The sequence below is a fragment of the Lolium perenne genome, chromosome 7 (genome assembly GCF_019359855.2).
Source record: "Lolium perenne isolate Kyuss_39 chromosome 7, Kyuss_2.0, whole genome shotgun sequence".
Classification (NCBI taxonomy): Eukaryota; Viridiplantae; Streptophyta; class Magnoliopsida; order Poales; family Poaceae; genus Lolium; species Lolium perenne.
The window spans coordinates 163,114,128-163,141,141 of NC_067250.2; the positions used below are offsets into that span (position 1 = coordinate 163,114,128).

The 27,014-nt window shown below is 45.7% G+C and overlaps 2 protein-coding genes across 5 annotated transcripts; both read right to left on the reverse strand.

The window, feature by feature from the left end:
• Positions 1-410: 410 nt before the first annotated feature.
• Positions 411-14,411, reverse strand: LOC127300972 (ubiquitin-like domain-containing protein CIP73). Of its 4 annotated transcripts, XM_051331168.2 has the most exons (17): positions 14,257-14,410; positions 13,101-13,229; positions 11,171-11,288; positions 10,809-10,889; positions 5,998-6,104; positions 5,861-5,896; positions 5,645-5,782; positions 5,472-5,556; positions 5,206-5,387; positions 3,975-4,139; positions 3,812-3,883; positions 3,611-3,725; positions 2,344-2,829; positions 2,150-2,188; positions 1,242-1,585; positions 1,065-1,171; positions 411-790 (listed from the first exon to the last, which is right to left on the reverse strand). In XM_051331168.2, the coding sequence occupies exons 2-17, from the start codon at positions 13,218-13,220 to the stop codon at positions 778-780; spliced, it is 2,208 nt and encodes a 735-aa protein (XP_051187128.1). In that variant the 5' UTR covers positions 13,221-13,229; positions 14,257-14,410; the 3' UTR covers positions 411-777. The 4 variants fall into 4 exon arrangements, with proteins under 4 accessions (XP_051187128.1, XP_051187130.1, XP_071679447.1 ...); XM_051331170.2 differs by lacking the exon at positions 2,150-2,188; XM_071823346.1 differs by lacking the exons at positions 2,150-2,188; positions 2,344-2,829 and having other exon boundaries at positions 14,257-14,409.
• Positions 14,412-14,848: 437 nt separating this feature from the next.
• LOC139833746 (uncharacterized) lies at positions 14,849-18,628 on the reverse strand. The gene is made up of 5 exons (XM_071824092.1): positions 18,338-18,628; positions 17,109-18,188; positions 16,857-16,979; positions 16,607-16,753; positions 14,849-15,187 (listed from the first exon to the last, which is right to left on the reverse strand). Exons 1-5 carry the CDS (start codon positions 18,626-18,628, stop codon positions 14,849-14,851), a joined length of 1,980 nt encoding a protein of 659 aa, XP_071680193.1.
• Between the last annotated feature and the right edge of the window lie 8,386 nt (positions 18,629-27,014).

Genomic DNA, 27,014 nt, shown 5'->3' on the forward strand with positions numbered 1-27,014 from the left:
ATACCGTGACGAAACCACGACAGAGAGAGCAGTGTGGGACACGAACGAGGGGAAGGGATGGGAGAGAGACACGGCATACGAAATGCGAGGGTAAAACAGGAAACTCCAGAAAATTCATTAACGCGACAGAAACGTGGAATGCTTAAACGACTTATAAAAGTGACACCACGACTTATAAAAGTGAACGGAGGGAGTGTATGAAATCATGTCTTTGTACCTCAAATCTATATGAAAACTACTTTCACATTATATGAAGCTTATGAAAATCATGAATGTATTCATCGAGAAAAGAAGTCACTTGCTCAGAAGCATGCTTTTTTCTCTAAGCTTAAGCACTATTGGCCAGAATGATGACGTTAATGTTATAAACAGTTGTCTTATATTGTATATTGATGGATAAACACGTCATGTGATGGAAGAATGAGCTGTACTGCAAGAAGCGTATGTTGTTACAAGCACCACCTTGTGAAGATTTCATCAATTGCCCAGATAATTCAACCCAAACTAAAATTGAATTGTACACATTGGAGATGGATACCAGATTTTTTTTAAAATTGCATGTTCGCAAAGCATAAGACTACAGGAACTCCTGCGCAGCAAGGAAAGCACAGCTGCCTCGCCTAATAGATGCTAACTATACTCTACAAATAATGCCACTTGTCTCAGTAACTTATGACTCGCTTTGATCATTTTAATCCTCTGGTGCAACATCAACTGGAAAAATTCTCAGCTCACATACTGCAAAGCAGCCTCCAAATAATAACATGCCGGCCTGAATCAGTCACTCGTTCTGCAAGAAAGTGGTGATCATAGTTAGAATGACTAGGCCGCAGATGCTAATATTACAGAACCATAGCACTATGCCACAACATATCCAATCTCAGTACACAGTATTGATATGTATACACATCCTTTGCAGGATACCCTACTGCTGCACATTAGTAAGTTTTTTACCAGAATCAGCATGTTTCAAGGAGAATTAAGAAAAAGATCATTTAATAAATAGATCAGAAAAATTCCAATAAAACAATTCTCATCAGAAACATATGAAAGTCGTGCAATACCTTTGCCTTTTAGAATTAGGCCCATCGATTGGGTCACGGTTATGTTGATGTGAATTTCCGGAATCACTTGGCCCATCCCTTGCACTGTTTAAGCTCTCAGACACAGTCTGCATCCAGTACTGACGTTACCATCCATCAAAAGATAACTGTATATTAAGTAAAAAGAATTTCATTTACCTGTGGAGGGGTACCGCTGCTGTCTACTGGGGTGCTCTGAGGTTGATTTTCTGCTTGGGAGATAAACGGCATAATTTCCCGGACCAAATTAGCAAAGCGCATCCCCTCGTCGCTGACCCCTGACACTTCAGGAGCTGTGTGGTTTCTAGCATGTATCGGCTCAGCAGACACTACTGGTACATGCTGACTTGTGCCATTTGCTCGGGGATTTTCTCCAGAAAATAGTGATCCAATCCACTGGAGACTGTCCATCAACTGAGAAAAAGGACCCTGGCTGTTTTGCTGTCCATGGGAGGCCTGAGAGATGTTCCCCACATTGACATCAACCTGAGGTCCCAGATTACCTAAAACAAGAACAATTCATCATGAAAACAGCAAGAGGACGAAGCATTTTTCTTTCAGAACACCAAAAGGTCAACTTGTGGACCAGAATACCATAAACCAAAGAATGAATAATCATCAAAGAAAAGCATGCATACATTGAAGCAACCGTCTAGAAAACAAACTATGGCTCACGCAACATACTGAGAACTCAGCTATAAACTATGTAGGCAGCCAGATTTGTCAGATATGGTCTTTCCCCATATCCTAGCCAGCTTATTTTTTTGTCAAAATCGGTTACGAAATTTGATGCCAAAACTTGTTGACCTGGCATAGCAAACAGTTTAACCAAACCAGCACACATGTGATGTCAAAACAATGGAAATTAGGTACAGATTTCCCGTGACCACTTGTCCCATCAACAGGATACCCAAAATATCCCTTTACATTCTCCCAATTCAACCCACTGCTGCGCCAGAGCCATCCTAGCAAGTGACAAGGGGATGAGAGACTGACCCCTTGGCTGCATCAGTGAAAAGACACAGTAAAGGCAACAACGAGAAGATAAGACAGTGGAGGCACAGTACCAACAAGCATCTTAGCAGTGTGCATCTTCAGTATCATCCCTTGACGAAATTGACAGGATACAGATTCAGGATTGGATTAGTTGTGAGCTACCAAACCAGATTGTACTTCTAGTAGAAACTTCATGTTTAAAAACGAATGCAATATAATTAAAAAGGAAGAAAGCAATACAGATGAAGCGAGGAAACTCATTCACCTGATTCATGAGCTTCAGATGGTTGAGGATTCAGTTGCAGATTAGCATGGGTGTCACTATTGTCAGGTACATTTGGAGTTTGACCATTTCGTGCATCACTACCATTAGTATTTACTCTTTGTTGAATTCTGGTGACAACTGGATAGATAACACCAACTCCTCCACTAGAAGAACCTGATGGAGGGCGACTGATGCCAGCAGGCACAGCAACAACTGTTCTAAGTGGAACCAGTCTAACTCCAGACCCAACAGCAAAAGGAGCACCACCTGCAACTCGTGCAAATGCTTCCCTAACGTTTGAATGCAAAGCATTGCCAGTTCTATCTGTATTTTCTTGTGCTGGCTGTGCCCCAACCGCTGCAACTCGTGCAAATGCTTCCCTAACGTTTGAATGTGAACCATTGCCAGTTCTATCTGTATTTTCTTGTGCTGGCTGTGCCCCAACCGATTCACTTGGGTCAGTACTGGCTACAGGCACAGACCCACCTAAGAACCAAAGAAGACTGGCATTTAACCATAATCATCAACCAAAGTAGCAGCAGAAGAAGAAAAACGAACACATCAGGCAGTCATCTAGATGCATCAATTATTTATTTAGACCCATACAAGAATGCGCAAAAGGGAAAACTACTTAAATGTGTGTGTGTGTGTGGTGGTGGTGGTGGGGGGGGGGGGGGAATCAAAAGACCATACGAACAAATAACCTCATCTTCTGATTCGATTCTATGACTGGCTCACTAACTTTCAACCTGTACCCAACCCTGCATGTTTGAATCAAAAGCCCACACGAACAAATAATCATCTCCTGATTTGATTTTTATGATCCAATGCTCACTAACTTTAACCTGTACCAAACCCTGCATGATCTGATTGATTTAATACGCCAGATAAGACATCAGATCTAAACCATCCCCAATCTGCAATTACAAACTGGCGGGCAATTTCAAACCATTATCTGGTAGAGGTTTACACAAACCAAACTTACAAATGGGACATTCACCCTATGTGTTCTGATTTACTTGGTCTGCTAAATTAGGACTCCAGTTTAAACAATAACACTGCTTGACTCTTACAACTCGTGTTTCCGCCATTGACTGTAATTTCAAGATAAGATAGCTGAACAGACCTTCAATACATACCACAGATAAAATTTGGGCATGTGGAACAAAAATTTGTTTCAGATGGATAGAGGCAACAATACAAAATTCATGTGCCGATAACACCCCAAGAGCAAACTCAACGAATAAAGGAATAAAGCTTTACTCACTTGCACGGACATGGATATCAGCACCTCTTGGCTGCAGAACAGAGCCTTGCGAGCCAAGACTAGAAAACACTGGACCCATTTGGACAGATCTTGGTCCTGGAAAAAATGGAACAGGCTGGACAAAATTGAGTTAGCAAATGCATAAACAAGACAAGAGCCTTATCAACCAATTAATTCTAAACTAAAATTTATATAACTTACAGGAACCATAAGAGGGTTTGGCCCAGATGGAGATATAAAAACAGCAGGTCCAGAATTTATGACAGCTTCTGACTGAAAATAACAAATAGGTCAGTGCAGATGTACAAATACAAAATCAAATTCCAATCTGGAATGAGGTAATACGGTTGTCACAGAAACCTACAGGCACAGGGTTGATACGAAGCATCATTGTTGTGCGACCAAGTTCTAGAAGCAATGAACCAAGATTCTGGAGGAGAACACCATGTCTCATTGCACTTTGTTGAATGTTACTCCGTGTTGCAGAGTCAGTTACATTCCCAAGATCTTCCAATTGCGTCGAGAGTTGCTGCAGAGATAATATGATTTTAAATTACGGACTTGTAAACACAGGCAAGTCATAAAAGATCAATAGTTACAGCTAATGGTGGACATAAAAAACTGAAACAAACCACAACTAATTTCGGTTGGTAAATGTGATAAACCAATTTTAAAAAGGTTAATCCAGTTTTGATCATTGGTTGACCAAAAAGACCATACAAACCGAGATATAGACGAGAAAGTCAGAACACTTCAGTCAAGCTGTCCACTACCGTGTGTTGGTACCAGGCCAGTCCCCCATATGCACGTAAACACATGTCTCCAAATTCTCCTAGCAACCCCATGCTCTTACACAACTAACACATGTATCTCATCCATTTCAGCAAAAATTTCAATGCATAATTATGTTACTATGTGTCTATTGAAGAGATAAGCAGCATGCATTCTTTATTTCTTTTTTCCTACAAATGCTTTTCACGTTGCATCAGCTAGACATGTACATCCACATATGGCCGGTTTCAGGAGCAGTGACACGTGTGTGTCTGACTGGCTCTATGTCTACATGGTGTATATACTTGTTCTGGTCAATGTGGTGGTCTAGCTGCCAGCATGTCACCATACCAACGCTTGTTCCACTGCTGTTATATCCTGTCATTCTATGTTCGGTCAATTCGGTTTAAAACCAAACACCGAACCAAACTGTCGGTTAACCGAACTATCGGCTAACTAGAAAACCGATATAATTTCTGATGCCATTTCTTATTGACTATTAAACCTAAAACATCTTTGGTCTTTGTCTAGCTTATTTATCCACTTCAAAAGAAAATCAAGTACACCAACATTGCATCATTCAAATAGCTTATACTACTACGTACTTTAATTACGAAATATCTGAGGTTTACTACCACTAAGGATTAGGTAAAGAACAAAATATACAGCATTCTGAACACAATAAGAATAAACAAAAAATAGCTTGCACCATTTATGAAGTGGCCAAAGTGCTTTTGTCAACAACAACAAAAAGTGGCTAAAGTGCTAAAGACTATCATCATTGAATTAGCTATTTGAAACCCAGAATGAAACATGTGACTTACAGATAGCAATGCTCCAGCCAGATCAACAAGTTGTCTAGTCGACTGCATGTTTTCAGCTAGCGATGCTGCAGTAGGAAGTCCATGCTGTGCAGAAACTGAATCAGGCTGGTTTTGCTGATTTTGATTGCCACCTACATGAGCTCTTTGCATAGTTCTAGGCTCACTGTTATCCACAGTTTGTGCTGCAGAAGAGAAAAATGGAGGAAAATCTTCACAGAACAAACTACAGAATAGATTTTACTTGCAGAACTGGAGCACAGTCAAACCATTTCCATTGAAGCCTTCGCTCCTAAAGGAATCCCTCATAAAGTTAATGTACTGAGAAATAGTGGTCAAGGAATCAGGGATAACCTGCGAAAGATGAAAATGTTAGGCACTACATCCTAAAATTTCACCATGTGACATATGACGATGTTTAAAAGACCAGGCAAAGATTCACATTTGGCTGTGATGATCCAAGTGCCGCTTCAGGGAAAAGCAGAGAAGGCTGCTGCTGATCCAGCTCAGCCCTGAGACCATGTAGGAATGAAGATTGTGTAGGTTCTGAAGGTCTGGTATCAGAAGGTGCTGATCCACCCTGGCATTAGAACAGTTGATCTTAAACAAAGTTCATGAAGTTCCCATCAAAAGAAGTACTTCAAGAATGCTGGATTACCAAAGCTAGTGGGCTCGTCAACATGCTTTGGAGAATCTACCGAAAGAAGATACATGCAATTTGAACAAAACCTCAGTCATTTTCAAATATGGAGGTTCTTGAATAAGAACAGGTACAATATATTAAGCATGTATTACCTGGGCAATGCTAGAGAATTCACTCCCCTGATCCAAATTGAAAGCCTCCAGTACGATACTGCGAGCCATTGTGGGACTGTGACGACGAGCAGAATTTGATGCAGCAGCTGTAAGATTTTGACATTTCGAAGAAAATAGAAGTTATTACGATAGAAAAGGTTGGTATTTTGGAAGAGAATTATCGAGGGGAAATTCCTTATTTGACACTTCCTTAAAATCGGCTTCCCTATTTGGCCCTGGAATTTTCTTTCTTCACAATTTGAAACTTGGTCTAAATTTCTTTCCTAACAGGACACTATAGTGCATTTGAGCACTAACAGTGTTAAATAGGAACTTGTAAAGGCTCTTTTGCCTGTAATGAATTATGTGACAAAAAAAAACTCTATAGGTCAAAAGCAACACAGTGTTGTAACATATTTGACCAAACGAGACACGTACAGATGGTCATGAACTGGTTTTATTTTAGAAAAAAAAACTTTGACAATGACCATATGAGCGTTGGCAGCTTTTTGCCGCGACGCAACTTTGTGCTCTCTCGCCCCGGAAGCAATGCATGTTTTAGTAGTATTAGTACTCTAGGGCGCGTTTGGTAGGGCCCTTTTTTGCATGGGCTGAGAAGGGAAACGGGCCGTTTGGTTGCCTGAAGACAACCGTGTTGTTGCCCGAACCGGGTTTTAAAGCACCTCCGGGACAGGCCATAGAGGAACGCCAGGAATGGCAGTGGAGCCTGACCCGTTGTCGCGATAAGGTTGCACGCGTGGGGAAGGGAGATGGAAACGCCTCGTCCCTTCTGGAACACGCGCCATAACTAGCCTCACCGCCCCCCTCTCCTTCTCACTCACGTCTTCACTCTCACCACCCCCCCCCCCCCCCCAAACTGTCACATCACCAAGGCGGTTGCTCTACCGCCGAAAAAATCCGCCGCACCGCCGCAAGGAGGAACAGTGGGACCGAAGGAGGAGACAACGGCGAGAAGCACAGCAACATCGGCCGGAACCTGCACCGCGCTCTTCACCGGCATCTCAAGTTTAGGCGCGAACTCGAGCTCGTCTAGAACAATGGCGGTGAGGTCCTCTTCCTCTTACATACATCGTCGTTGTGTGACAACAGGCCATGCTTGAGCATTTGCGACCACATGCAGATTAGATGTGCTAGGGTTTCCATTCGAATTGGGTTCGGATAGACGATTGCTTGCTGTTTGGTCGATTTCTTGGTGTGATTTGCTTAGATCTGTTAGTGTAATCTGCAATCGCGGTAGATCCTTTGTAGATTGGACTAAGATTGGTCAAACTGTCAGATTTTAATGTGCATGCAAAGAGGGGAAGGGTTTTTTGTGTTGGGGTTTTGCATGTTGTGATTGTTGTGCCAAAGATTAAGCTGAGTTGCGCTAGTTTGTTCAGACGCAAGAGGAGATAGACGACTTGAAGAACGAGGTTGCTCTGCTCAAGAATCTGCAGAGAACTCAAGCACAAGTTAGGAGGGCTAAGAAACACGAATGGGAGGCAGGCTTTAGTGGCTGAAAAGAGAAAGCTATAGTATGACATATACGATCTGCTCCAAGTGAATTGCAATCAAGGATAAGCTCAAGAGGAACAGGGCTATTTGTGATGAGTGATGAATGTGTTGTATATGTAGTGTAGGAGATTCTGCTAATGGTTGAGCTAGGTAGAATTTGTAATGTACCCTAAGTAGCATTTGTAATGTACCCTAAGTACCACTCGTAATGTACTCTATTTGAACTGGTACTTGTGTTGTTTGTAATGAGATTCAGCTAATGGTTGAGCTAGGTAGAATTTGTAATGTACCCTAAGTAGCATTTGTAATGTACCCTAAGTACCACTCATAATGTACCGTAAGTACCACTCGTAATGTACTCTATTTGATCTGGTACTTGTGTTGTTTGTGATTGAACTAGGCCGATGATTATAACCAAGGATCATAGAGGATATGATTGATCAGAACCTATGGCAAGACTGAACATGACCATGCCATTGGTTTTGATTAAACATCTCCTCCATATGTCTTCATATTATGAGGCCTATGGTACCTTGCTTTGCATGTTTCTGCATTGGCCAATGATTCAACAATGGCACAACGGAAGGCAAGATGCTGCCCTCAAACTTAATTGTGTGTGCCTATCTTTGCATGCTAGACTTTGTTTGCGGACAATCCCTTTGCCTGCCGTGTGACACAATATATGAGGCCTCTATTTGGTTTGTCTTCTGCATTGGGCAATGATTCAACAATGGCACAACGGAAGGCAAGGTGCTGCCTTCAAACTTAGTCATGTGTGCCATTTTCCTTGCACACTAGACTTAGTTTGGGGACTTTTGCCTGCAGTGTGACCAAATGTATGAGGCCTCTTCTGGTTTTTCTTCTGCGTTGGCCAATGATTCAACAATGGCACCATGGAAGGCAAGGTGGTGCCCTCAAACTTAGTCATGTGTGCCACAATCGTTGCACACTACACTTAGTTTGTGGCCACTCCCTATACCTGCATTTTGGCCTGCCTTCTGACCCAATGTATGAGGCCTTTTGTGCTTCTTCAACTCTGCATTGGCCTCTGATTCAACAATGGCACAACGGAAGGCAAGGTGCTGCCCTCAAACTTAGTCGTGTATGTCACATTACTTGCACACTAGACTTAGTTTGAGGGCAGTCCCTTGAGCTGTCGTGTGAGCCAATGTATGAGGCCTCACTAATGTTTTAATATTTTTCATGTCTGTTTTCATCTATACTTGTGAGCAGCCACACCTCTAATGGCATGTGTTCTTGTTGCAGACTGAGAAGATCATGCTTGGGTCACCTGCTGAGGTTCCCGATGAGGGATCGTCGAAGAAGCATCGAGGAAGGCCAGCTAACGTCGGCCACTTCCACGACGAGGTAGGGCCGAACCAATTCCCCCGCATCATCTTCAAGCCCACCTTCGTCCGGCTCTCGATCCTGAAAAGTTCTTCCAGTGGTTCGAACCCATCCGTTCGAACATCATCGTCCGCAGCAACCCTGGATGCAGCTGGAGGATGACTACGAGGAGAGAAGGCAATGACGCATTCATCGACCAGGGGTGGCTGGGCTTTGCCATCGCCCATCAGCTCAAGGTAGGCCAGTTCGTCACCTTCAAGAAGGTGTCCTCCTTCGAGTACCGTGTGGTCATCTTCGACCACACCTGGCGATGCCACCAGGTTTATCGTCTTCAAAGATCATGTCTGAAGCTCACCTGGTATTGTGTCGTGTCTAGTGTCTAATGGTGTCTGAACAAGTGTCATGTCGTCTCCTGAACTATGGTGAAACTAATACGTAGCGTCTATGATCACTGCTAAGAGGTAACGGTAACCAGAAGCGCATTTTGGGTTGCAAACAAACAACAGGGGCGCCGTTCTGGGCTGCTACTTGGCCTTAAAACCGACCTACCAAATGGCCAAAGTCCATATCTCCACGGGCCAAAAACACTATGCGCATGCGACCAAACGAGAGGCCTTTTCTGGCCCGTGGCCCGTCTAGAACGCGCAGAGGCGTTCTTCACACTAGCGCAGTGGTGCAAGAATTCGGCCCAGGCTACCAAACGCGCCCCTACAGAATTACTTCTACTACAGAAAAATCCCAAGAGAAAAAATCAAACTCATGACCAGACCAACATACAGATACAATAGCCGATCAACAATTAGCCAGTAATCCATCAGCTAGAACACAAATTATTTATCCAATCGGAAGCCGGGATAACTGGTAACAAAGCCTAATCAGCCTGACCATGTTCTGTAGTACCAAATAAGTTTCACCTCTGAACTCTTAAGTACTACTAGATGTGAATTAGTTTGCAGTGCACGCGCTGTGCGGTCATCGGCACAACACAATCACCATCCAGAGCACCGCCCACAGGCACGGAGCCTGCCAGCCGCCGCTTGGGACTCCAGCACGTCGCCAGTAGGGCTAAGTGTGAACGGAACTCAAGAAAGGGACGGGAAGCGGATAGTTCGATTGATTCATTATCTCTTGTTCGATTAGGTTTTTTTCCTCCTTCCAACAGACGTAACGCCAACAACAGCAGTGTCATTCAGGAAAGGGACGGGAAGCGGATAGTTCTATTGATTCATTATCTCTTGTTCGATTAGGTTTTTTTCCTCCTCCCAACAGACGTAACGCCAACAACAGCAGTGTCATTCCGGGAAGAAAACTAAGTTTAGATCAAAAATTGGGAAGAAAAAAAATTCTACAGCCAAATAGGGAAGCCAATTTTAAGGTACTGTCAAATAAGGAATTTTCTCAATCATGGGAGAGTGCCTTCCTAAGATACATAATGAAACCATATTGCTAATGTGCCGTAAATGTTATGCCACAGGCTGTAACAATCTAAAGATGGTCACGGCGGAAGCATCTACAGTCATCCATAGTATTTACAGAATGGTCACATGCAATACATGATAAAATTTGTCTACAATGGTGGATGCTACACACTACATACTATTGTATCTGTATTTGGCCACTATACCACTGGAACTGTATGTGCCAATATAGACCAAACCTATGTCAAGACACAAAAAGAGGGTAATAACATCATGCAAGAAATTCGACACATGGCAGGAACTGACTTATGACTGGCAACCTTTTTTCCCACACATCATGCAAGTATTCAAAGACTTTTTTTCTCAAACACAAGTATTTCACAGACACCAAACTTAAGAAGAAAACAGCACATGAAAACAAAAATAGCCACAGATACGAAGATATTCATGTTTAAAAAAAAAGTTCCACTAGAGTTTTGATCATCTTCAAAATAGTCAATAAAAACATCCATACTCTACAATCTCACAAACCTTCATTTCCTGCATTTCCTGATGTAGCTGGCTGGCCAGGTTGTCTAACAACAAGATGCAGTGTATGGCCATCTTCAACATCTAAAAACTACTGTGAAGGAGTAGCATATAGAAGGTCAATCTAGGTACAACTTAGAACACAACAATATCAATTTTGGCATAATCCAATTAAGATTTTAGTTGGGTTTTAGCAACTTCTTCGGACAGGGGAATAAAGACATGAGTGAAGAATTCGTCTTTGAGGCTTTGCTTAATGGTAGACACAAATAATATAAGGAAAGAAATGATGTCAATTGGTTGACTAATGAAAATTTAAGACCAAAAAAAAATATAAGAATACATTCAGAAGTACACAAGGATACGATATGCAGAGAGAAGTTCATCATCCTTTAAGACTCTTCCACGACAAATCAGACGTTGATGTTCAGACAATATCCCAGTTACGGTAGCTATTTTGTCCTTTAGCAAAGGAACTGGCACCTGTAACAAGACAAACGATTAACATGATCTTACGATTTGGCATATTTAGAGAGGATAACAATGCCATCAGCTATTCAAAACATAATGCAATGCATCATATGTTTTCAACATTGCACTATGCATAGCTTTCATTACTCGCATTCAAAATAGATGGAGAAATAAAGCTAATGCTTACGCGCTAAGAAGTTGCAAAACTGATTAGAATGTTATTACTACTCATTTCCTCGTTGTCACTCCAACAGGTATTTCATATGTGATAATTCTTGCATCAGGTTTAGGCACAGAAGTTATGTTTGCATGGTAGTGCTGTACAGTTATACAGTTGGCACTATACCTGTCATTTCGTTCTCCCTGTATCACGGTAAATAGTGGTCCTAGAATTGAGATTCATGCATAGAATGTGAATACAGCTACAAGGAGCGAGGGTTGGCAAGCCATGCACAAAGGACTAGAGGGGAAGAAGGTTGGGGACAAGGATTAGATATTGAATACTCGTTCATTCATAATCGGTAAGGGTACATGGTGTCCCTTTTTTATAGGGAAGATTCAACTTGACATCTAAGAACAGAATCCCGACTTTCCTAACAAATCATATATTTATCTTCCTAACTAAACCATTCTCGTTCATACATAATCAATAAGGGTAAATGCTGTCCCTTTTTGTAGTGAAGATTCAACTTGACACCTAAGAACAGAATCCCAACTTTCGTAACGAATCATATATTTATCATCCTATCTAAACCAATCTCTTTCCTGATTAAATAGATATCGATATACTAATAATCTACTACTCCGTATCATTATCACCATATTTAATTGACCACAATACTGTTCAGGCAAACTGTTCACATAAAAGTAATTCCTGCATGTGGTGACTGCTTGGTGGTAAACCTGCGCCACTGGACAGTGATCCAAGCCCAGAAACATCATTTATGCAGCAAAGACACCACCCTGTATAGAGCACAGGATGTGGTTCTTCCTTTCTGCTGTCGGAAATGCTTGGGACTGCGAGAATACAGCATAGTTCAACTGATTACTTATTAACCAGGTAATGACAATTCCAAGTGTGTGCTTTGTGCTGAACACCTCACCACAGAGGGACCCGGTTGAACACACATTCACAATGCAATTCAGAAAAATATCTAAGCAATTAATTCCTAGGGTTTGCTGAGCAGCCTCTTATATTTGCTGTATATCATACTTTTAGTGAAAATTAATTTAATTTAACAAATGATTTATGTTTTACTCAGCAGATACCCTGATCACAACGTCCTCAAAAAGAGTTGTTCGCACTCGATAAACTAGAAAAAAGGCCCATAGGAAGAATACGAGATCTTTTCGAGAATACTCTGAATCGTAGAATACGAGAGCCCTATGAAGTACATATAATACTGCTAAATCAAGATAATCTTAGAAAACAATAATAGGAAAAAGGAACTAATTGCAACCTCTAATGTTTGGCACAAAGACATAGTATTAAACGACGTCCAACCAACATATTACTCAATTTAAAAAGGTGATGTATGGATGTACTGGTGTGTTATCAAAATTACTTAAGGAGACTAGAGCAAATTTCACATACAGTTATCTATAATGTCTTGTCAGGATCAGGATGTAACAGTAATTTGTTCTGAATAAAAACAGGAGGACATCAAAGGAAACCCCAACGATTGTGAATAAATATTGCATAGAGATAGCCAAGAGTTTCCGACGAAAAGCATAAAACAACAAAAGCAATGCAAATAACACATCATTTGTTGCCAGAGAGCAACTTAACCGAGCTTCCAATTTGAACATGCATTACCAACTTACACATTTGTTTACACGCAAATTGTATGTTTGAGAATCCAAGGTTTTAATCTTGATCTCTATTGTAGTCTCAGAACCCTCCGCACACTGTGGCATCTGTACATCTGAAGAGTTACACTCCATAATAATCTCCTGAAATGAAGAAAAAAAATGAATTACTAGAAACAAGTGACAATTGATAAGTATGATGTACGAATGACATGAAGAAACGAAAATCAACTGCATATATGTATCCTAGATTCTGTTACCATCAAAAGTATTTACATGTCTTAAAGATGAGTGTAACAAAAGCACTTATTTCAGTGACTAAGTCGACAAACATCTATTATTGTAAGGCTCTGGAAATAGCACAACAAACTGCAAGCATACTGGAGCAAATAATGATAATTAATGAACACCATCATGCTGAACTACCTATAACACTAAAAAAATAGTACTATATCTATAAATGGCTGTGGCTCAATGTTGTTCCATGATTTGCGTGTGTGCAAACATAGGGAGGAATTTATTGGTGGAGATATGGCATTTCTTCGTATACCAACAACGAATTAACTTAACCTATGAGAGACATAAATTCACGATTTAGATGAGAAATAGAAGGTCAGTCCATCTCCTTTTACAGAAGGAAAAGGCCATATACCCTAGCATACCTCCTGACATGCAAACCACAAACCAACAAGAGCAACCGACAAGCACAAAGAGCCACCAGACAATGAGATGCAACACCATGAATCCAATATAAAAAATTGCCTCAAAATCCAAAACCGTGACACCCCTCCTCTCAGTAATTATAACACAAATCGCCTTGCACTGAACACTTCAAGACTAATCATTGCTATGACGAACGGAATTTCCTCCAGTCACACGAACCGATATCTTTGTACTCCACCAGCCGCCACCTTAACCCAGAAAAACCAATCCACGCCGGCACAATCGCCCGTTCAACCAAAACAATCAGGCAATTCGGTCACACACAGCCGCCGTGGACTCCCGACGAGTCGCCGCTACATGGAGGGAAACCCGCCCTTCCCCCACAGGAGCACGGAATTCACCCAACAGATACACATGGAGGCGACACCAGGAGGGTACCTTCCACACAAACAGCACCATATACCGGCAGAACTAATCGAACAAAACAAAGGAGGGGCGCGCATCGTACCTAGAGTCGCCGGAGGAGTCCACGAATCGGTGAACCCGAGGAGTCGGAGTAAACCCTAGGAGATATGACCGGGGACAGGAAGACAGGAGAAGATGCGACGGAAGGAGGCGAGGACGAACCAATAGGTCCGAGTTGTCTATAGTAGGGCGTTTTTAGAATGTGGGTCGATTTCTTTCTGCCTTTCTTTGGGAGCGTCTGCGTCACTTGCGCCGGAATGTTTTTTTTTTTTTTTTTTTTTGAGGGAAACGCGTGCTCTTTATTGATCAATAAACATAATGTCATTACACAGAGCCTCTCGGATACAATCCGGAGTAACACCACGCCACACAGCGCTAACTAAAGAAAAACACTCTCTAGCTAACCGATGAGCAGCAACGTTGAGCACGCGAAGCACATGACAAAAACCACATGAAGTAAACCGTCTTGAGATAGCCTTAATATCTTCGATGACTATGCCGTACGGAGAACGATCGGTCACAGAAGATTTTATTCTTTGTATCACCGAAAGACAATCGGAAGCAATGATAATCTTCGAAAAACCCTCATCAAGAGCAAACAAGGCAGCCTTGCGGACGGCAAGAGCCTCACTTGATTACGGTGTCACAACATTATCCGATCGCTCGCCACAAGCAGCGATACAATTACCAGTGTGGTCTCTTGCAACAATACCAGCTCCCATTTGCTTTGATGCCGAAAAGATAGCTGCATCAACATTCACCAGAACCGTACCTTCCGGCGGCGGAACCCATTTAGCACCAGAAGAAAGCTCACGCCTATGGTTAGTAGCAGATTTGTAAAGATGAACTAGGATCATTTCAATATATGCATTCACTTTGGCAGCCAAGGACGTAGGATGCAAAACACCTTCGCCCTCTCGAGCTTTGTTCCTTGCATCCCATATGTGCCACATAGCAGTAATAGCAGCAGTAATCTGAACATCAGAACCACGATCCAGAAACTCCATAACCCAGGTTCTTGGAGATATAAATGACTTCATTCGAAGATGAATATCATGTTCAGATTGGATTCCTTGCCAAACTTCCCTGGCATATGGGCAAAGCAACAAGGCATGTTCAACTGTTTCATGCTTGTTGCAGAAGACACACTCTGTTGACGCCGGAATATTACGTTTTTGAAACTGGTGTCCGCAAGGAAGACAATCATGGGCAAACCTCCACATAGTGATAATCATCTTGCCTGGCGCTTTCAAGAGTTGTTGAAGAAGAGCCCAGACCAGACTTGCTCCGATCGACCGCAAAGCGATCCTCACGGGCTAGGTGATAAGCGGATCTGACCGTATACTGACCGAAGCGAGCATGAGGCCAGGACATGTGGTCTGCTCCACCATGGCGACTAATAGGCACCTGCAACACCTTGCTAGCTATATCGCCATCAAAGATTGAGCGAACTAACTCCACATTCCAAGCCTTCACGTCTTCAAGAATTAAAGAGTCAACCGTCTGGTCTCGAGGGATGGGCACCAAAGGTTGCAGCATGTATGGTTTCAAACCGGGGATCCAAGAATCAGTTAGGATCTTTGTCTTTGCTCCATCGCCAATACCCCATTGGATCCCTTTCTTCACCAACTTCATACCAAACTTAATACTCCTCCAAGTATAGGAGGAGGAGCGCGGTTGCGGTGCATCCAGTACATCACAATCCGGAAAATAACGTGCTTTGAGCACTCTGGCACAAAGAGAATTCAGTTCAGTTATTAGGCGCCAACATTGTCGCCCCAACATTGCTTGATTAAACAAGACCATGTCTCTGAAGCCCAAGCCTCCCAAAGATTTCGGTGTTGACAACCATTCCCAAGAGCGCCAATGGAGTTTCCTCTTCCCATTTTCCAATCCCCACCACTGATTCGCAATGGCTTTCCTCATCGAGTCACAGTTAGACACCGGGATTTGGAAACAACTCATCACATGTGTCGGTATAGCTTGAATTACAGACTTGAGAAATACCTCACTTCCTTTTCTAGAGAGTGGACGATCAGAGCATCTGTTCATTTGTTTCCACATCCGATTAAACAAGTAACGGAAAGTATTGACAGGGGAACGTCCAACATCTGTTGGCATCCCAAGGTAAGTTTCCTGTAAAGCTTCTGATTCAACATTTAATTTCTGCTTCACAAGACTCTTGATAGCCACTGGACAATGAGAACCAAAAAAGATCGAAGATTTATCCAAATTAATTTTTTGACCAGAACCACCACAGTAGGTTTCCAAGGTCCTCTGAAGGGCATTCACACTTTTCTCATCACTACGAGCAAAGGAAATACTGTCATCTGCAAACAGTAGATGTGATATAGGGGGGCCAAGTCTGCCATTACGTAAGCCTTGTAGCTCACCTTGGTCCGCCCTTTGTTGCAGAAGACAGGATAGTCCTTCCGTACAGAGAAGAAAGAGATAGGGGCTAATTGGGTCCCCTTGCCTAATACCCCTCGAGGGGATAACCGGATCAGTGAGCTCACCGTTGACACGCACTGCATATCGAGCTGAAGTGACACAACACCTCATCACAGTATCAATCCAAGTGTGACTGAAACCTAATTTCTGGAGACATCCTCGAAGAAAATTCCATTCCACTCGGTCATATGCCTTCATCATGTCAACTTTAAGAGCAAAGAACGGCCGTTTAGCCCGTTGTTGTCTAATAGTGTGAAAGCACTCATAAGCAATCAGGACATTATCAGTAATTAAGCGTCCATGAACAAATGCACTCTGATTCTCAGACACAACCAACGGCAAGATCAGCTTCAAACGATTTGCAAGAACCTTCGATGCAATCTTGTAAATAACATTGCATAAGCTGATAGGGCGGAAATTTTTCACGAGTTCCGGGTTAGTTACCTTTGGAATCATCACAATAACTGAGTCACAAAAACCATCGGGTAATGAACCACCATGCAAAAAGCTTCTGATAGCCTGACATAACTCCGCTTCGAGAAATTTCCAATGGGTCTGATAAAACAACGCAGGAAAACCATCAGGACCTGGTGCTTTAGTTGGGCCCATTTGAAATAGAGCTGACTTAATCTCCTCGTTGGTATACTCCTTGGTCAGGTCTGCATTCATTTCAGTTGATACTTTGGAAGGAATAGAATCGAGTACAGCATCCATGGAAACAGTAGGTTCCGACGTGAAGAGCTCTCCATAGAATTGCTGAACCATTCTTTTAATTTCCTCCTGATCATCACACCTAGAGCCATCTTCTCGTCTTAGAGATTTAATTCTATTAGATCGCTTGCGAGCCGTTGCCTTGGCATGAAAAAACGCGGTATTACGATCACCCTCGCGTAGCCAATCCACACGTGAACGTTGGCGAGCCATGATCTCTTCCCGCTCGAACATTTCGCAAAGATCCTTCTCAATTTTGCGAATGACATGCAGGTCGGCATCTCGTGCATTCAAACGCAATTGTTGCAGATGCCTTTCTAGCCTCTGGATTTTTTTCCGTACCGCACTAAAAGATTCACGGCTCCAAGATTTCAAAGAACCTGCAACCTGTTGGAGAGTGGACCAAGTCGAGTGCAGTGAAGGCGAATCACTAGCATTGACGGTCCAAGCCTTCTCAAAAACCTCCTTATAATCCGGAGCTCGCAGCCAAGCAGCCTCGAAACGAAAACCAGTTTGAACAGGAGCTTTGTACTTAATTTCGTTCAGCTTTGAGAGAGTAATTGAGATGGCAAGGTGATCGGATGTTGTAGTAACGATGTTCTCCACTACACAGTCATCATAAATCTCCATGAAACCAGCGTTAGCAACAGCCCGATCCAAGCGTACCTTGACATGATCATCTTCTGATTGTCTGTTATTCCAAGTAAACTTGGGCCCTATGAAGCCCAGATCAGTCAGTCCGCAATCATCCAGGCATTCCCGAAATAAAGCCATTTGAGAATCAGCTCTATCACGTATGCCAATATGTTCATCCTGAGTCAGAGGCTCAGAGCCTCATTAAAATCTCCACAACATATCCAAGGTCCATCCCAAGATTCACGGATACGTCTTAGGAGAGTCCAAAACACATGGCGTTGGTCTCTCCTTGGCTCTCCATAAACAAAAGTTGCTCTCCATGGTACCTCCATCTCCGACGAGATCATCACATTGATGCAATGCGAATTATAGCCTTTCAGAGATACAGAATATTGTGGTAACCAGAACAGAGCTAGACCTCCGCTGAGACCAATACTACTCACCGCAAAGCTTCCAGAATAGCCCAGTGACCACATGAAGTTTTGAGCCCTAGTATCCTTCATCTTTGTCTCCGATAGAAAGAGGAAGGAGGGTCGATGCGTCCGCAAAAGATAGCGGAGCTCGCCAACCACCGAGTCCGACCCAAGTCCTCGGCAGTTCCAGCAGAGTAGACTCATTGCGTCGGGCGGGACTGCTCTGCAGTCGCCACCAGATCCGCCGATCGAGGTGATGTCACCTGGACACCCATTTTGAGTTTCTTGTTAAGTGATGAGTCTGAATCTGCCACTTGTTCATTTCCACCATCGTCCGTGGCCAGCGCGATAGTGGTCGACACAATCAATGCCCCTTCGGGCACCTCGGTAGAGGGAAGAACAGCCGTGGGTGGCTGCAATGGCACCTTGGGCCTATACTCCTTGCGTTTCTGCCCAGCAGTACGTGGCTTGTCTCCCTTCACCAAATCAGCAACATCGCCAGAAATGTTCAATGCCGCCCCTCTCGGCTTTCGCTGCCGTGTTTGCTTCGGTTTCACTGGTGACGCTATCTCACCTGACTTGTTCTTATCCTTCTGATCTTTTGTCGAGGTGCTATGAGGCTGCACCTTTGGGTCTCCACGATCCTGACTTTGTCTAGACCCTCGATCACTTGCAAAGGATCCCTGACCTGAAAATGTCCCAGACGCTTTCTTCTTTCGCTCGTCGGGAACACACAAACGGGGACCGTGGTATGGAAGGAGGCCATCTGCATCCCGTTCTGCCGGAGTAGGACACGCAATCGAAGAGTGGCCCAACCATCCGCAAGAGAAGCAGAAGGTTGGAAGCCGCTCATACATGATAGAAAAATGATCTAGCTGCTGTCTTTTCTGCGAGAAAACCGAGACACATCGCAAGAGAGGCTCTGAAATATTAACAGTAGCACGAAAGCGCAGGTAGTCTCCCCAAGCACGTCCTTGATTATCCACGTCCATCTTCCCAACCTCGCCCACTCGGCCAGCCAATTGCTTCCCACGATTATCATTCATGAGGCCGAATGGAAGGTTCAGGATGCGAACCCAGAGGCATAACTTCTCGAAACGGTAATCAGACGAACCCAGACTTGGATCAAAATCACTCAGAATAACAGCATGTGTGCCAACAGTCCAAGGGGATCCTTCCTTAACACGAGTCAAATCAGCCTCAGTCGCAAATTCAGCCAAGAAACGGTTCTTACCCATCGTTCTGATCTGAAGCCCTTTAGGATTACCCCAGGCTGGACAGAGAGCAGATCGGATCGTCGAGATGTGGAGCGGGTTGGGTGCCAGGACCATTCCGACAAACGCCCATGCAGGGCAGCCAAGATCTTCATCGCCTTCATCCTCAAAAACAAACGTTTCAGACTCCTGTGTCGTGAGTCTCAGGTTGCCCATCATCTCCGCCACGTCGTCGCCGGTCGTAGCGTCGGGAGGAGAGGTGCTTGATGACGCCTTTTGCTTTGGCAAATCACCGGAGGTAACCGCCAGGTTCTGAACAGGATTAACCTGGTCAGAGGGGGTCTTCCCAGATGCAAACTCTTTGCCGTTCATGGCGACGCGTGAGTCCAGAAGATCGAACACGACGCAGCCAGACGACGGGAGAGCTTAGGGAGGATTTGAGGGGCGGAGGTGAGGGAATCGCTACCACCATACAGGGTCAGGAGACTAGGATCGCCACAATCGCCAGAGCGGGGCAGAGACCCTAGAAACCGACAGACAGTTACCGACTTAGGGGCATTTTGTTTCTGTGTGTGAGAAGGAGTGGCAGCCACCATCTTTGCGCCGGAATGTTAAACCATCACCACTCGCGTCCCAAAAACTAAACTATATAAGGCGTACCGGACAGAAAAAACGTTTTTTATTCACGTCTCTTAAACCCGTTTTTTGTCCGGCGTACTCTGATACGGTATTCGACGCCCCGAGCTTGTCCCCGCCCACGGGGATGCTCCGGGCACGCCGGACACAACGAAAAGCGAGGCGAGCTCCCACATGTCGGCGAGTATTTGCATAAATCGTTGATTCGCGTCTTTTTTTCTCGTCGCTCCTTCCTTCCTGCGCCTCCCACCCCTCCGTCGCCGCTGGATTTGCTGGCCGTTTCGGCATCTGATCTTCTAAGAGTCGGCACCGTCGTCGCGGCTGGCTCCCTGAACGCAGCGCCAAATCCACCCCACCTCCGCGCATACAAGGTGCTCGACGACTTGCCAGGTAGGCGCGATTGGCCGCTGTTCGTTGAGTTGTCTGCCTCGGCGCAATTTTAACCATTGATTTTGCTTTAGACATGGATAGCGACGATGAGATGTTTGCCCTGCTGCTGGAGGACGAGCAAGCCTTCGATGACGACCTCTGGGAGCATTTGCTGATCATCGCATTCCTCCAGGACATGGTTGATGCCGAGGCAGAGAAGAGAAAGAGGTCGCGCCGCGGAGGATCAAGGCCGGGGAGAAAGAAGTCCAAGCCCCGGCAGAGGATGGAGGGTCATACCATGCTGCACAACGACTACTTTGCAGATGGTGCAACACATGAAGACAATTTTTGGCACCGGTACAGGATGAGCAAGGGTCTGTTCATGAATATCCTCCACGGCGTTCGAGAGTTCGACCCCTACTTCAAGTTCAAGCTCGACGATGTAGGAGTTGTCGGGTTCTCGTTGATTCAGAAGTGCACCGCCGCCATGAGGATGCTTGCACACGAAGCACCTGCCGATACACAGGACGACTACCTTCGCATGAGTGAGTCTACTGTCATTGAGTGCATGTACAAGTTTTGCCGAGCTGTTGTGGGAAAGTTTGGAAAATACTACTTGAGAGGGCCAACTGAGGAAGTGACTGCAAGGATCATGGCACAAAATGCTGTCAGAGGATTTCCTGAAATGCTTGGAAGCATCGATTGCATGCACTGGTCATGGAAGAACTGCCCGTTTACTTGGCAAGGTATATACAAAGGGCGTCATGGATATTGCAGTGTGGTGCTTGAAGCTGTGGCAGATTATGACCTGTGAATTTGGCATTCTTTCTTTGGCATGGCGGGATGCCGGGATCACACAATGGCATCAACGTGTTGCAGCAGTCTCCGGTGTTCAGCAGACTAGTGGAAGAGCATGCTCCACCATGCAACTATGAGGTCAATGGCCACCAATATACCAAAGGCTATTATCTAGTCGATGGTATATATCCAAAATGGGCCACTTTTGTCAAAACAATCTCGAATCCACCAGGTCTGAAGAATTCCCACTTTGCTACGCGATAGGAGGCTTGTAGGAAGGATGTCGAGCGGGCATTTGGTGTGTTTCAAGCACAATTTTCCATTGTCTGGTACCCTGCTCTAAGCTGGTCTCACGACCAAATGTGGGAGGTGATGCAGCCTTGTGTAATCATGCACAATGTGATCATCGAGGATGACCGCAAGAATCATGCCAGGACACATGTTTGTCCCTATGAGTGTGAGGGTCCTCTTGCGGAGGTTGATCATGAGTTGCCTGCAGATTTTGCTGATTTCCTCGCCATGCACGCAGAGATCCGTGACAGCAATGTTCATGATCAACTTCAAGCTGATCTCGTTGAGCATTTGTGGAGGATCAAAGGAAATGCCGCGGCACCTTGATCTAGCCCTATTTATTACATGTGTTTAGTTGTTGTACTGTTTGTTGTATTTTAATTTGAAAACTATCTCTACAAACATATTTATTCCTATGTTATATTTGATAAATTATTGTGTGTTAAAAAAGCTTTAAAAAATGTTTGGGGCGGCGTTTGGGGGACGCAGCTGGGGAGCGACGTCCCCCAAATGCGGCACGAACAAAACACGTCTCCAAACGCTCAATCCGGCGCGGTTTGGGGGACGCTTTGGGGGACGCGACTGGAGATGCTCTTAGGTCATCTCCAACGGGGCAACCCATCGGCGTTCGGATGAGTTGCGCCGGATAAAATCGCGACAAAGTGGATGGTTGATGTCTACTCACGCTTCTTTTCCTGTAGACAGTGTTGGGCCTCCAAGAGCAGAGGTTTGTAGAACAGCAGCAAGTTTCCCTTAAGTGGATCACCCAAGGTTTATCGAACTCAGGGAGGAAGAGGTCAAAGATATCCCTCTCATGCAACCCTGCAACCACAAAGCAAGAAGTCTCTTGTGTCCCCAACACACCTAATACACTTGTCAGATGTATAGGTGCACTAGTTCGGCGAAGAGATAGTGAAATACAGGTGGTATGAATATATATGAGCAGCAGTAACGTCACCAGAAAATAGCTTGATGCTACAACTGGCGTGTGGTTGATGGTGGTAATATTGCGGACAGTACAGATGCAGTAGAACAGTAAACAAGCAGCGATAGCAGTATTGGAAACAAGGCCTAGGGATCATACTTTCACTAGTGAACACTCTCAACATTGATCACATAACAGAATAAATAAATAGATGCTAGACTCTACACTCTCTTGTTGGATGATGAACACCACTAACTGTGTAGGATTACACGAACCCTCAATGCCGGAGTTAACAAGCTCCACAATATTCGATATTCATGTTTAAATAACCTTAGAGTGCATGACAGATCAACATAACCAAACCAAGTACTAACATAGCATGCACACTGTCACCTTCACGCTACGAAAGGAGGCATAGATCACATCAATACTATCATAGCAATAGTTAACTTCATAATCTACAAGAGATCACAATCATAACCTACGCCAAGTACTACACGATGCACACACTGTCACCTTTACACCGTGCAGGAGGAATAGACTACTTTAATAACATCACTAGAGTAGCACATAGATGAATTGTGATACAAAACTCATATGAATCTCAATCATGTAAGGCAGCTCATGAGATCATTGTATTGAAGTACATAGGAGAGAGATTAACCACATAGCTACCAAGATGACCCTTAGCCTCGAGGGAGAACTACTCCCTCCTCATGGGAGACAGCAGCGTTGATGAAGATGGCGGTGGTGTCGATGGAGAAGCCTTCCGGGGGCACTTCCCCGTCCCGGCGGCGTGCCGGAACAGAGACTCCTGTCCCCCAGATCTTGGCTTCGTGATGGAGGCGGCTCTGGAAGGTTTCTCATACCGTGGCTTTTCCGTATCGAAGATTTAGGTCAGGGACCTTTAAATAGGCGAAGAGGCGGAGTCGGAAGGGCGATGAGGCGGTGACACGCTAGGGGGGCGCGGCCAAGGCCTGGGACGCGCCACCCTGTCATCTGGTGGCCCTGTGGCCCCCCTCTAGTGGCTCTCGGGTGTTATGGAAGCTTCGTGGAATTTTAAGACTCTGGGCGTTGATTTCGTCCAATTCCGAGAATATTTCCTTACTAGGATTTCTGAAACCAAAAACAGTGAAACGAGGCGGCCCTTCGGCATCTCGTCAATAGGTTAGTTCCAAAAAATGCATAAATATGACATAAAGTATGCATAAAACATGTAGATATCATCAATAATGTGGCATGGAACATAAGAAATTATCGATACGTCGGAGACGTATCAATGGTCGCGGTGTCTGGGACGACCCAAACTCGGTCCAAATCTGGGTCAGATTTGCGTGGTCGCGGATGGCACGCAGCGTCCTCGCGCATCTGCCTGCTCACCTACCTGGGCCTAGCTGTCAGTGGGCGGGCGCATGTCTTATTAAATGTCGACTGGGAGGGGACTGTCCATGTCCAGTCCACTTCCCCACTCCCAGTCCAACTCCCTAAGCGCATCCGCCGCCATGGCCCTGAAGAGAGCTTTCGCTCCCAGCACCAACGACGACGAGGCGGGCAACAACCAGCGGATCGCGCCAGTGCTGAGGGCTGCCCGGCACCACGGCGGCCTCCATATCCAGGATGCGGGCCAAGCTGCCGCGGCATTGTGCAATCTGCGCCAGTGCCGAAGCCTGAGGAGGAGGACGACCCTGACCTCCGCGCCGCTCTGGCGGCGTCCCTCGAGGAGGAGGCCGCCAAGTGGCCGCATCTTGCGGAGGTGCGCAGCACCTCCGCGATGGAGGAGGAGGCCAGGCAGGCGATCGAGGACGCCAAGGACTGGGCTTTGCTGGGCCAAGCGCGCCGGCAGGAGGAGGTTGGGCGCCGGCACGAGGAGGCTAGGCGCCAGGCGGAGCAGGAGCGCACCTCCGCCTTAGGGAGGAGGCGGAGCTGCGGGCGGACAGCCCTCCGGACCCGCAGCCGGCTCTGGAAGAGGCCTAGTGGTCATCATGGCTGCAGTCCCCGGCGGGCGCTCGAGCCACAACAGCGCATCGCCGCCCGGGGGCATCAGCGACGCCCACGGCGACGAGGTCAACTGGGATTAGGCGGCGCGCCGGTGGCCACCTCGTCCACCTCAAACCCTAGGTAGGGTTTTATCTTCTTTTTTTAGTTTAAAGCCCACATAGAGGGCTTTATTTTGTATAAATTTGCCCAAAATAGGGCATATGTTTATAAATTTGCCTAAAATAGGGCAGACCTATGTTTTAAGTTTAATTATTTTTCTTTTTTCTTTTTTTGTGGTCTTTGACTTTGGCGGTGCGTCCGTGCGTTTGGCGCATTGCGCGACCCAACAGGACCGTCGGCCATGTCCGCGTGTCCGTGCGGCCAGCCAAACGGTCCAATCCGGACGGGCCAATGTGTACGGTTTGGGTCGGCGCGTTGGAGATGCTCTTAGGCCCGTCTCCAACGGGGCAACCTTTACCGGAATATGCGGAAAGTGCATTTGTATCCATGCCCACCGGCCCAACACGTACATACGCGCCACCATCATTAAGGATTTGGACCGCTTCATTCATGACCCGCGCGAGTCGACGCACCGTTGGGTCCAGCGCTGGCAAGATCAGTGGACCACCTCCACCAGGATCAGGGCCGACACCGCCATCTACTGCTTCAACCGTTGCTACCGCTACGAGCCCCTCATCGCCAATCTCAAACAATGCAGCAGGGACGTCCTCACTATGACGAAGCTCATGGACATCGCCAGGCGCTACGCGGATGAAGCTCCACCGTTGACTCAGACGATGAGTTCGGTCAGCGGCGTAGTCTCCGACCCTCACGCAACAACGGTCGTCGCGATGACTATCGCTTCAGCAGCAATCACACGGGAGGCAACAAACGGCGCAAGGATGGACCCAGCGAGTTCGTCGCGAATGCCAGCTAAGGCCAGCGCGAACCCAAAAGAAGCCACAGTGACGACCGCGCCCCACGGGCAGATCGCCCACCCGGGAAGCGCTTCTCCGCAAAAAAGTTGCTCGACGCTCCCTGCATCTACCACAGCAGGGAGGGGAAACCCACCACGCACACCACCGCAAACTGCTTTTCGCTCAAGCTGATCGAGAAGGCACTCCGCGCCAAGGAAAATGATGGCGGGGACCAGAACAAGCACCAGCACTATAACATGTACAAGCCCAAGGAATACGGCTTCAGTCACTACGCCGGATCCTTCCACACCTTCACTTGGGTCGTCGATCGGCGTGACAAGAAAGTCCTCGCCCGCGCACTCGCCGTCAACGCAGTCGTCGTGGACGTGTCACGGTGGGTGAACTTGATGCGGGCTAAGCCCGTGTGGGTTGCCCGATCTCACGAATTCGACCAAGAATGCAAGGGGGTGAGGGATGAACACAAGAACACGATGAACACACGCACAAATAACCCGATACAATCCGGTTTGTTCTCGAAGGCCCGAACCACCTTCCCAATAGAAGCTCTGAAGGGAAAGACACAAGGTAGAAGTTCCGAGAGAAAGATTGGCGAGTCGAATCCAAGGGATCTAGAAGGGTGAAAAGATCAAGGTTGTTAGAAGTGCAAGCAAAAGACCCAAAGGTAGAAGTGCAAGCAAAAGACCATAATTGATAGAAGTCACCAAAGAGATCACAAGGATTCAACAAGGAGATCGAGTTGTACAATAGAAATTAATCTAAGGAGGGGGTTTCCCTAATCTACAAAGGGATAATAGCGGCATAAGCCAAGTTCATCTAAATTCATCTCTCTCTCATAAAGGTGGGGGTAGGTGCCTATTGATAGGTAGGGGCCGAAGGGGTAAGTTACAAGCCAAAGGCTGAGATTTGCATGTGGGCTTCGTAGGGGCGGAAGTTCCGTCCATTGGGGGTGGAAGTTCCGGCCACCCGGTAGTACCGGTCGGTGAGGGCGGTAGTACTGGCCTTGGCGGGCGGTAGTTCCATCCATGAGGGGCGGAAGTTCCGGCCTGGAGCATCGTGCTCCTTTTCTTCCTTATCTTCCATGGTTTTGTGATATCGCAATTGCGTCGGTGGTAGTACCGGCCGTGATGGGCGGTAGTACTGGCCTGGAGCGTCCAACTCCTCCTCCTCCTCTTCCATGCTTCCATGACATCGGCCTTGCGTCCTCGGGTCTCCATGCCATCCTCCCTTCTCTCCGTACTTGTCGTCGAGTTCCTATAATCAAGATTTGACGGAGTATGAAATAGTATATCGTTCCATATAGGCGATTGTAGGCACGCATAAAGGAGAAGATTCACCTTTGCATGACGTGTTGGCGATGAAGCACATGATGATGTGAAGACCAAAAGTCTCCCCATATCATCTCCCCCACTTGAAAAAGAGATCCTCGATGATAAATCTTCATG

What these genes read in the sequence shown, in the direction of transcription:
- LOC127300972 (XM_051331168.2), bottom strand. Translation starts at nt 13,220, where the DNA reads ATGGAGTGTAACTCTTCAGATGTACAGATGCCACAGTGTGCGGAGGGT. An exon ending in ATTTGCGTGTAAACAAATGT is followed by an intron (nt 11,289 to 13,100) that starts GTAAGTTGGTAA and finishes GTCTTGTTACAG; the next exon opens with GTGCCAGTTCCTTTGCTAAA. An exon ending in TTCGTATCAACCCTGTGCCT is followed by an intron (nt 3,884 to 3,974) that starts GTAGGTTTCTGT and finishes TGTTATTTTCAG; the next exon opens with TCAGAAGCTGTCATAAATTC.
- LOC139833746 (XM_071824092.1), bottom strand. Translation starts at nt 18,628, where the DNA reads ATGAGTCTACTCTGCTGGAACTGCCGAGGACTTGGGTCGGACTCGGTG. An exon ending in TTATTGTGATGATTCCAAAG is followed by an intron (nt 16,980 to 17,108) that starts GTAACTAACCCG and finishes TCTGAGAATCAG; the next exon opens with AGTGCATTTGTTCATGGACG. An exon ending in TTAAAGTTGACATGATGAAG is followed by an intron (nt 16,754 to 16,856) that starts GCATATGACCGA and finishes GTGTCACTTCAG; the next exon opens with CTCGATATGCAGTGCGTGTC.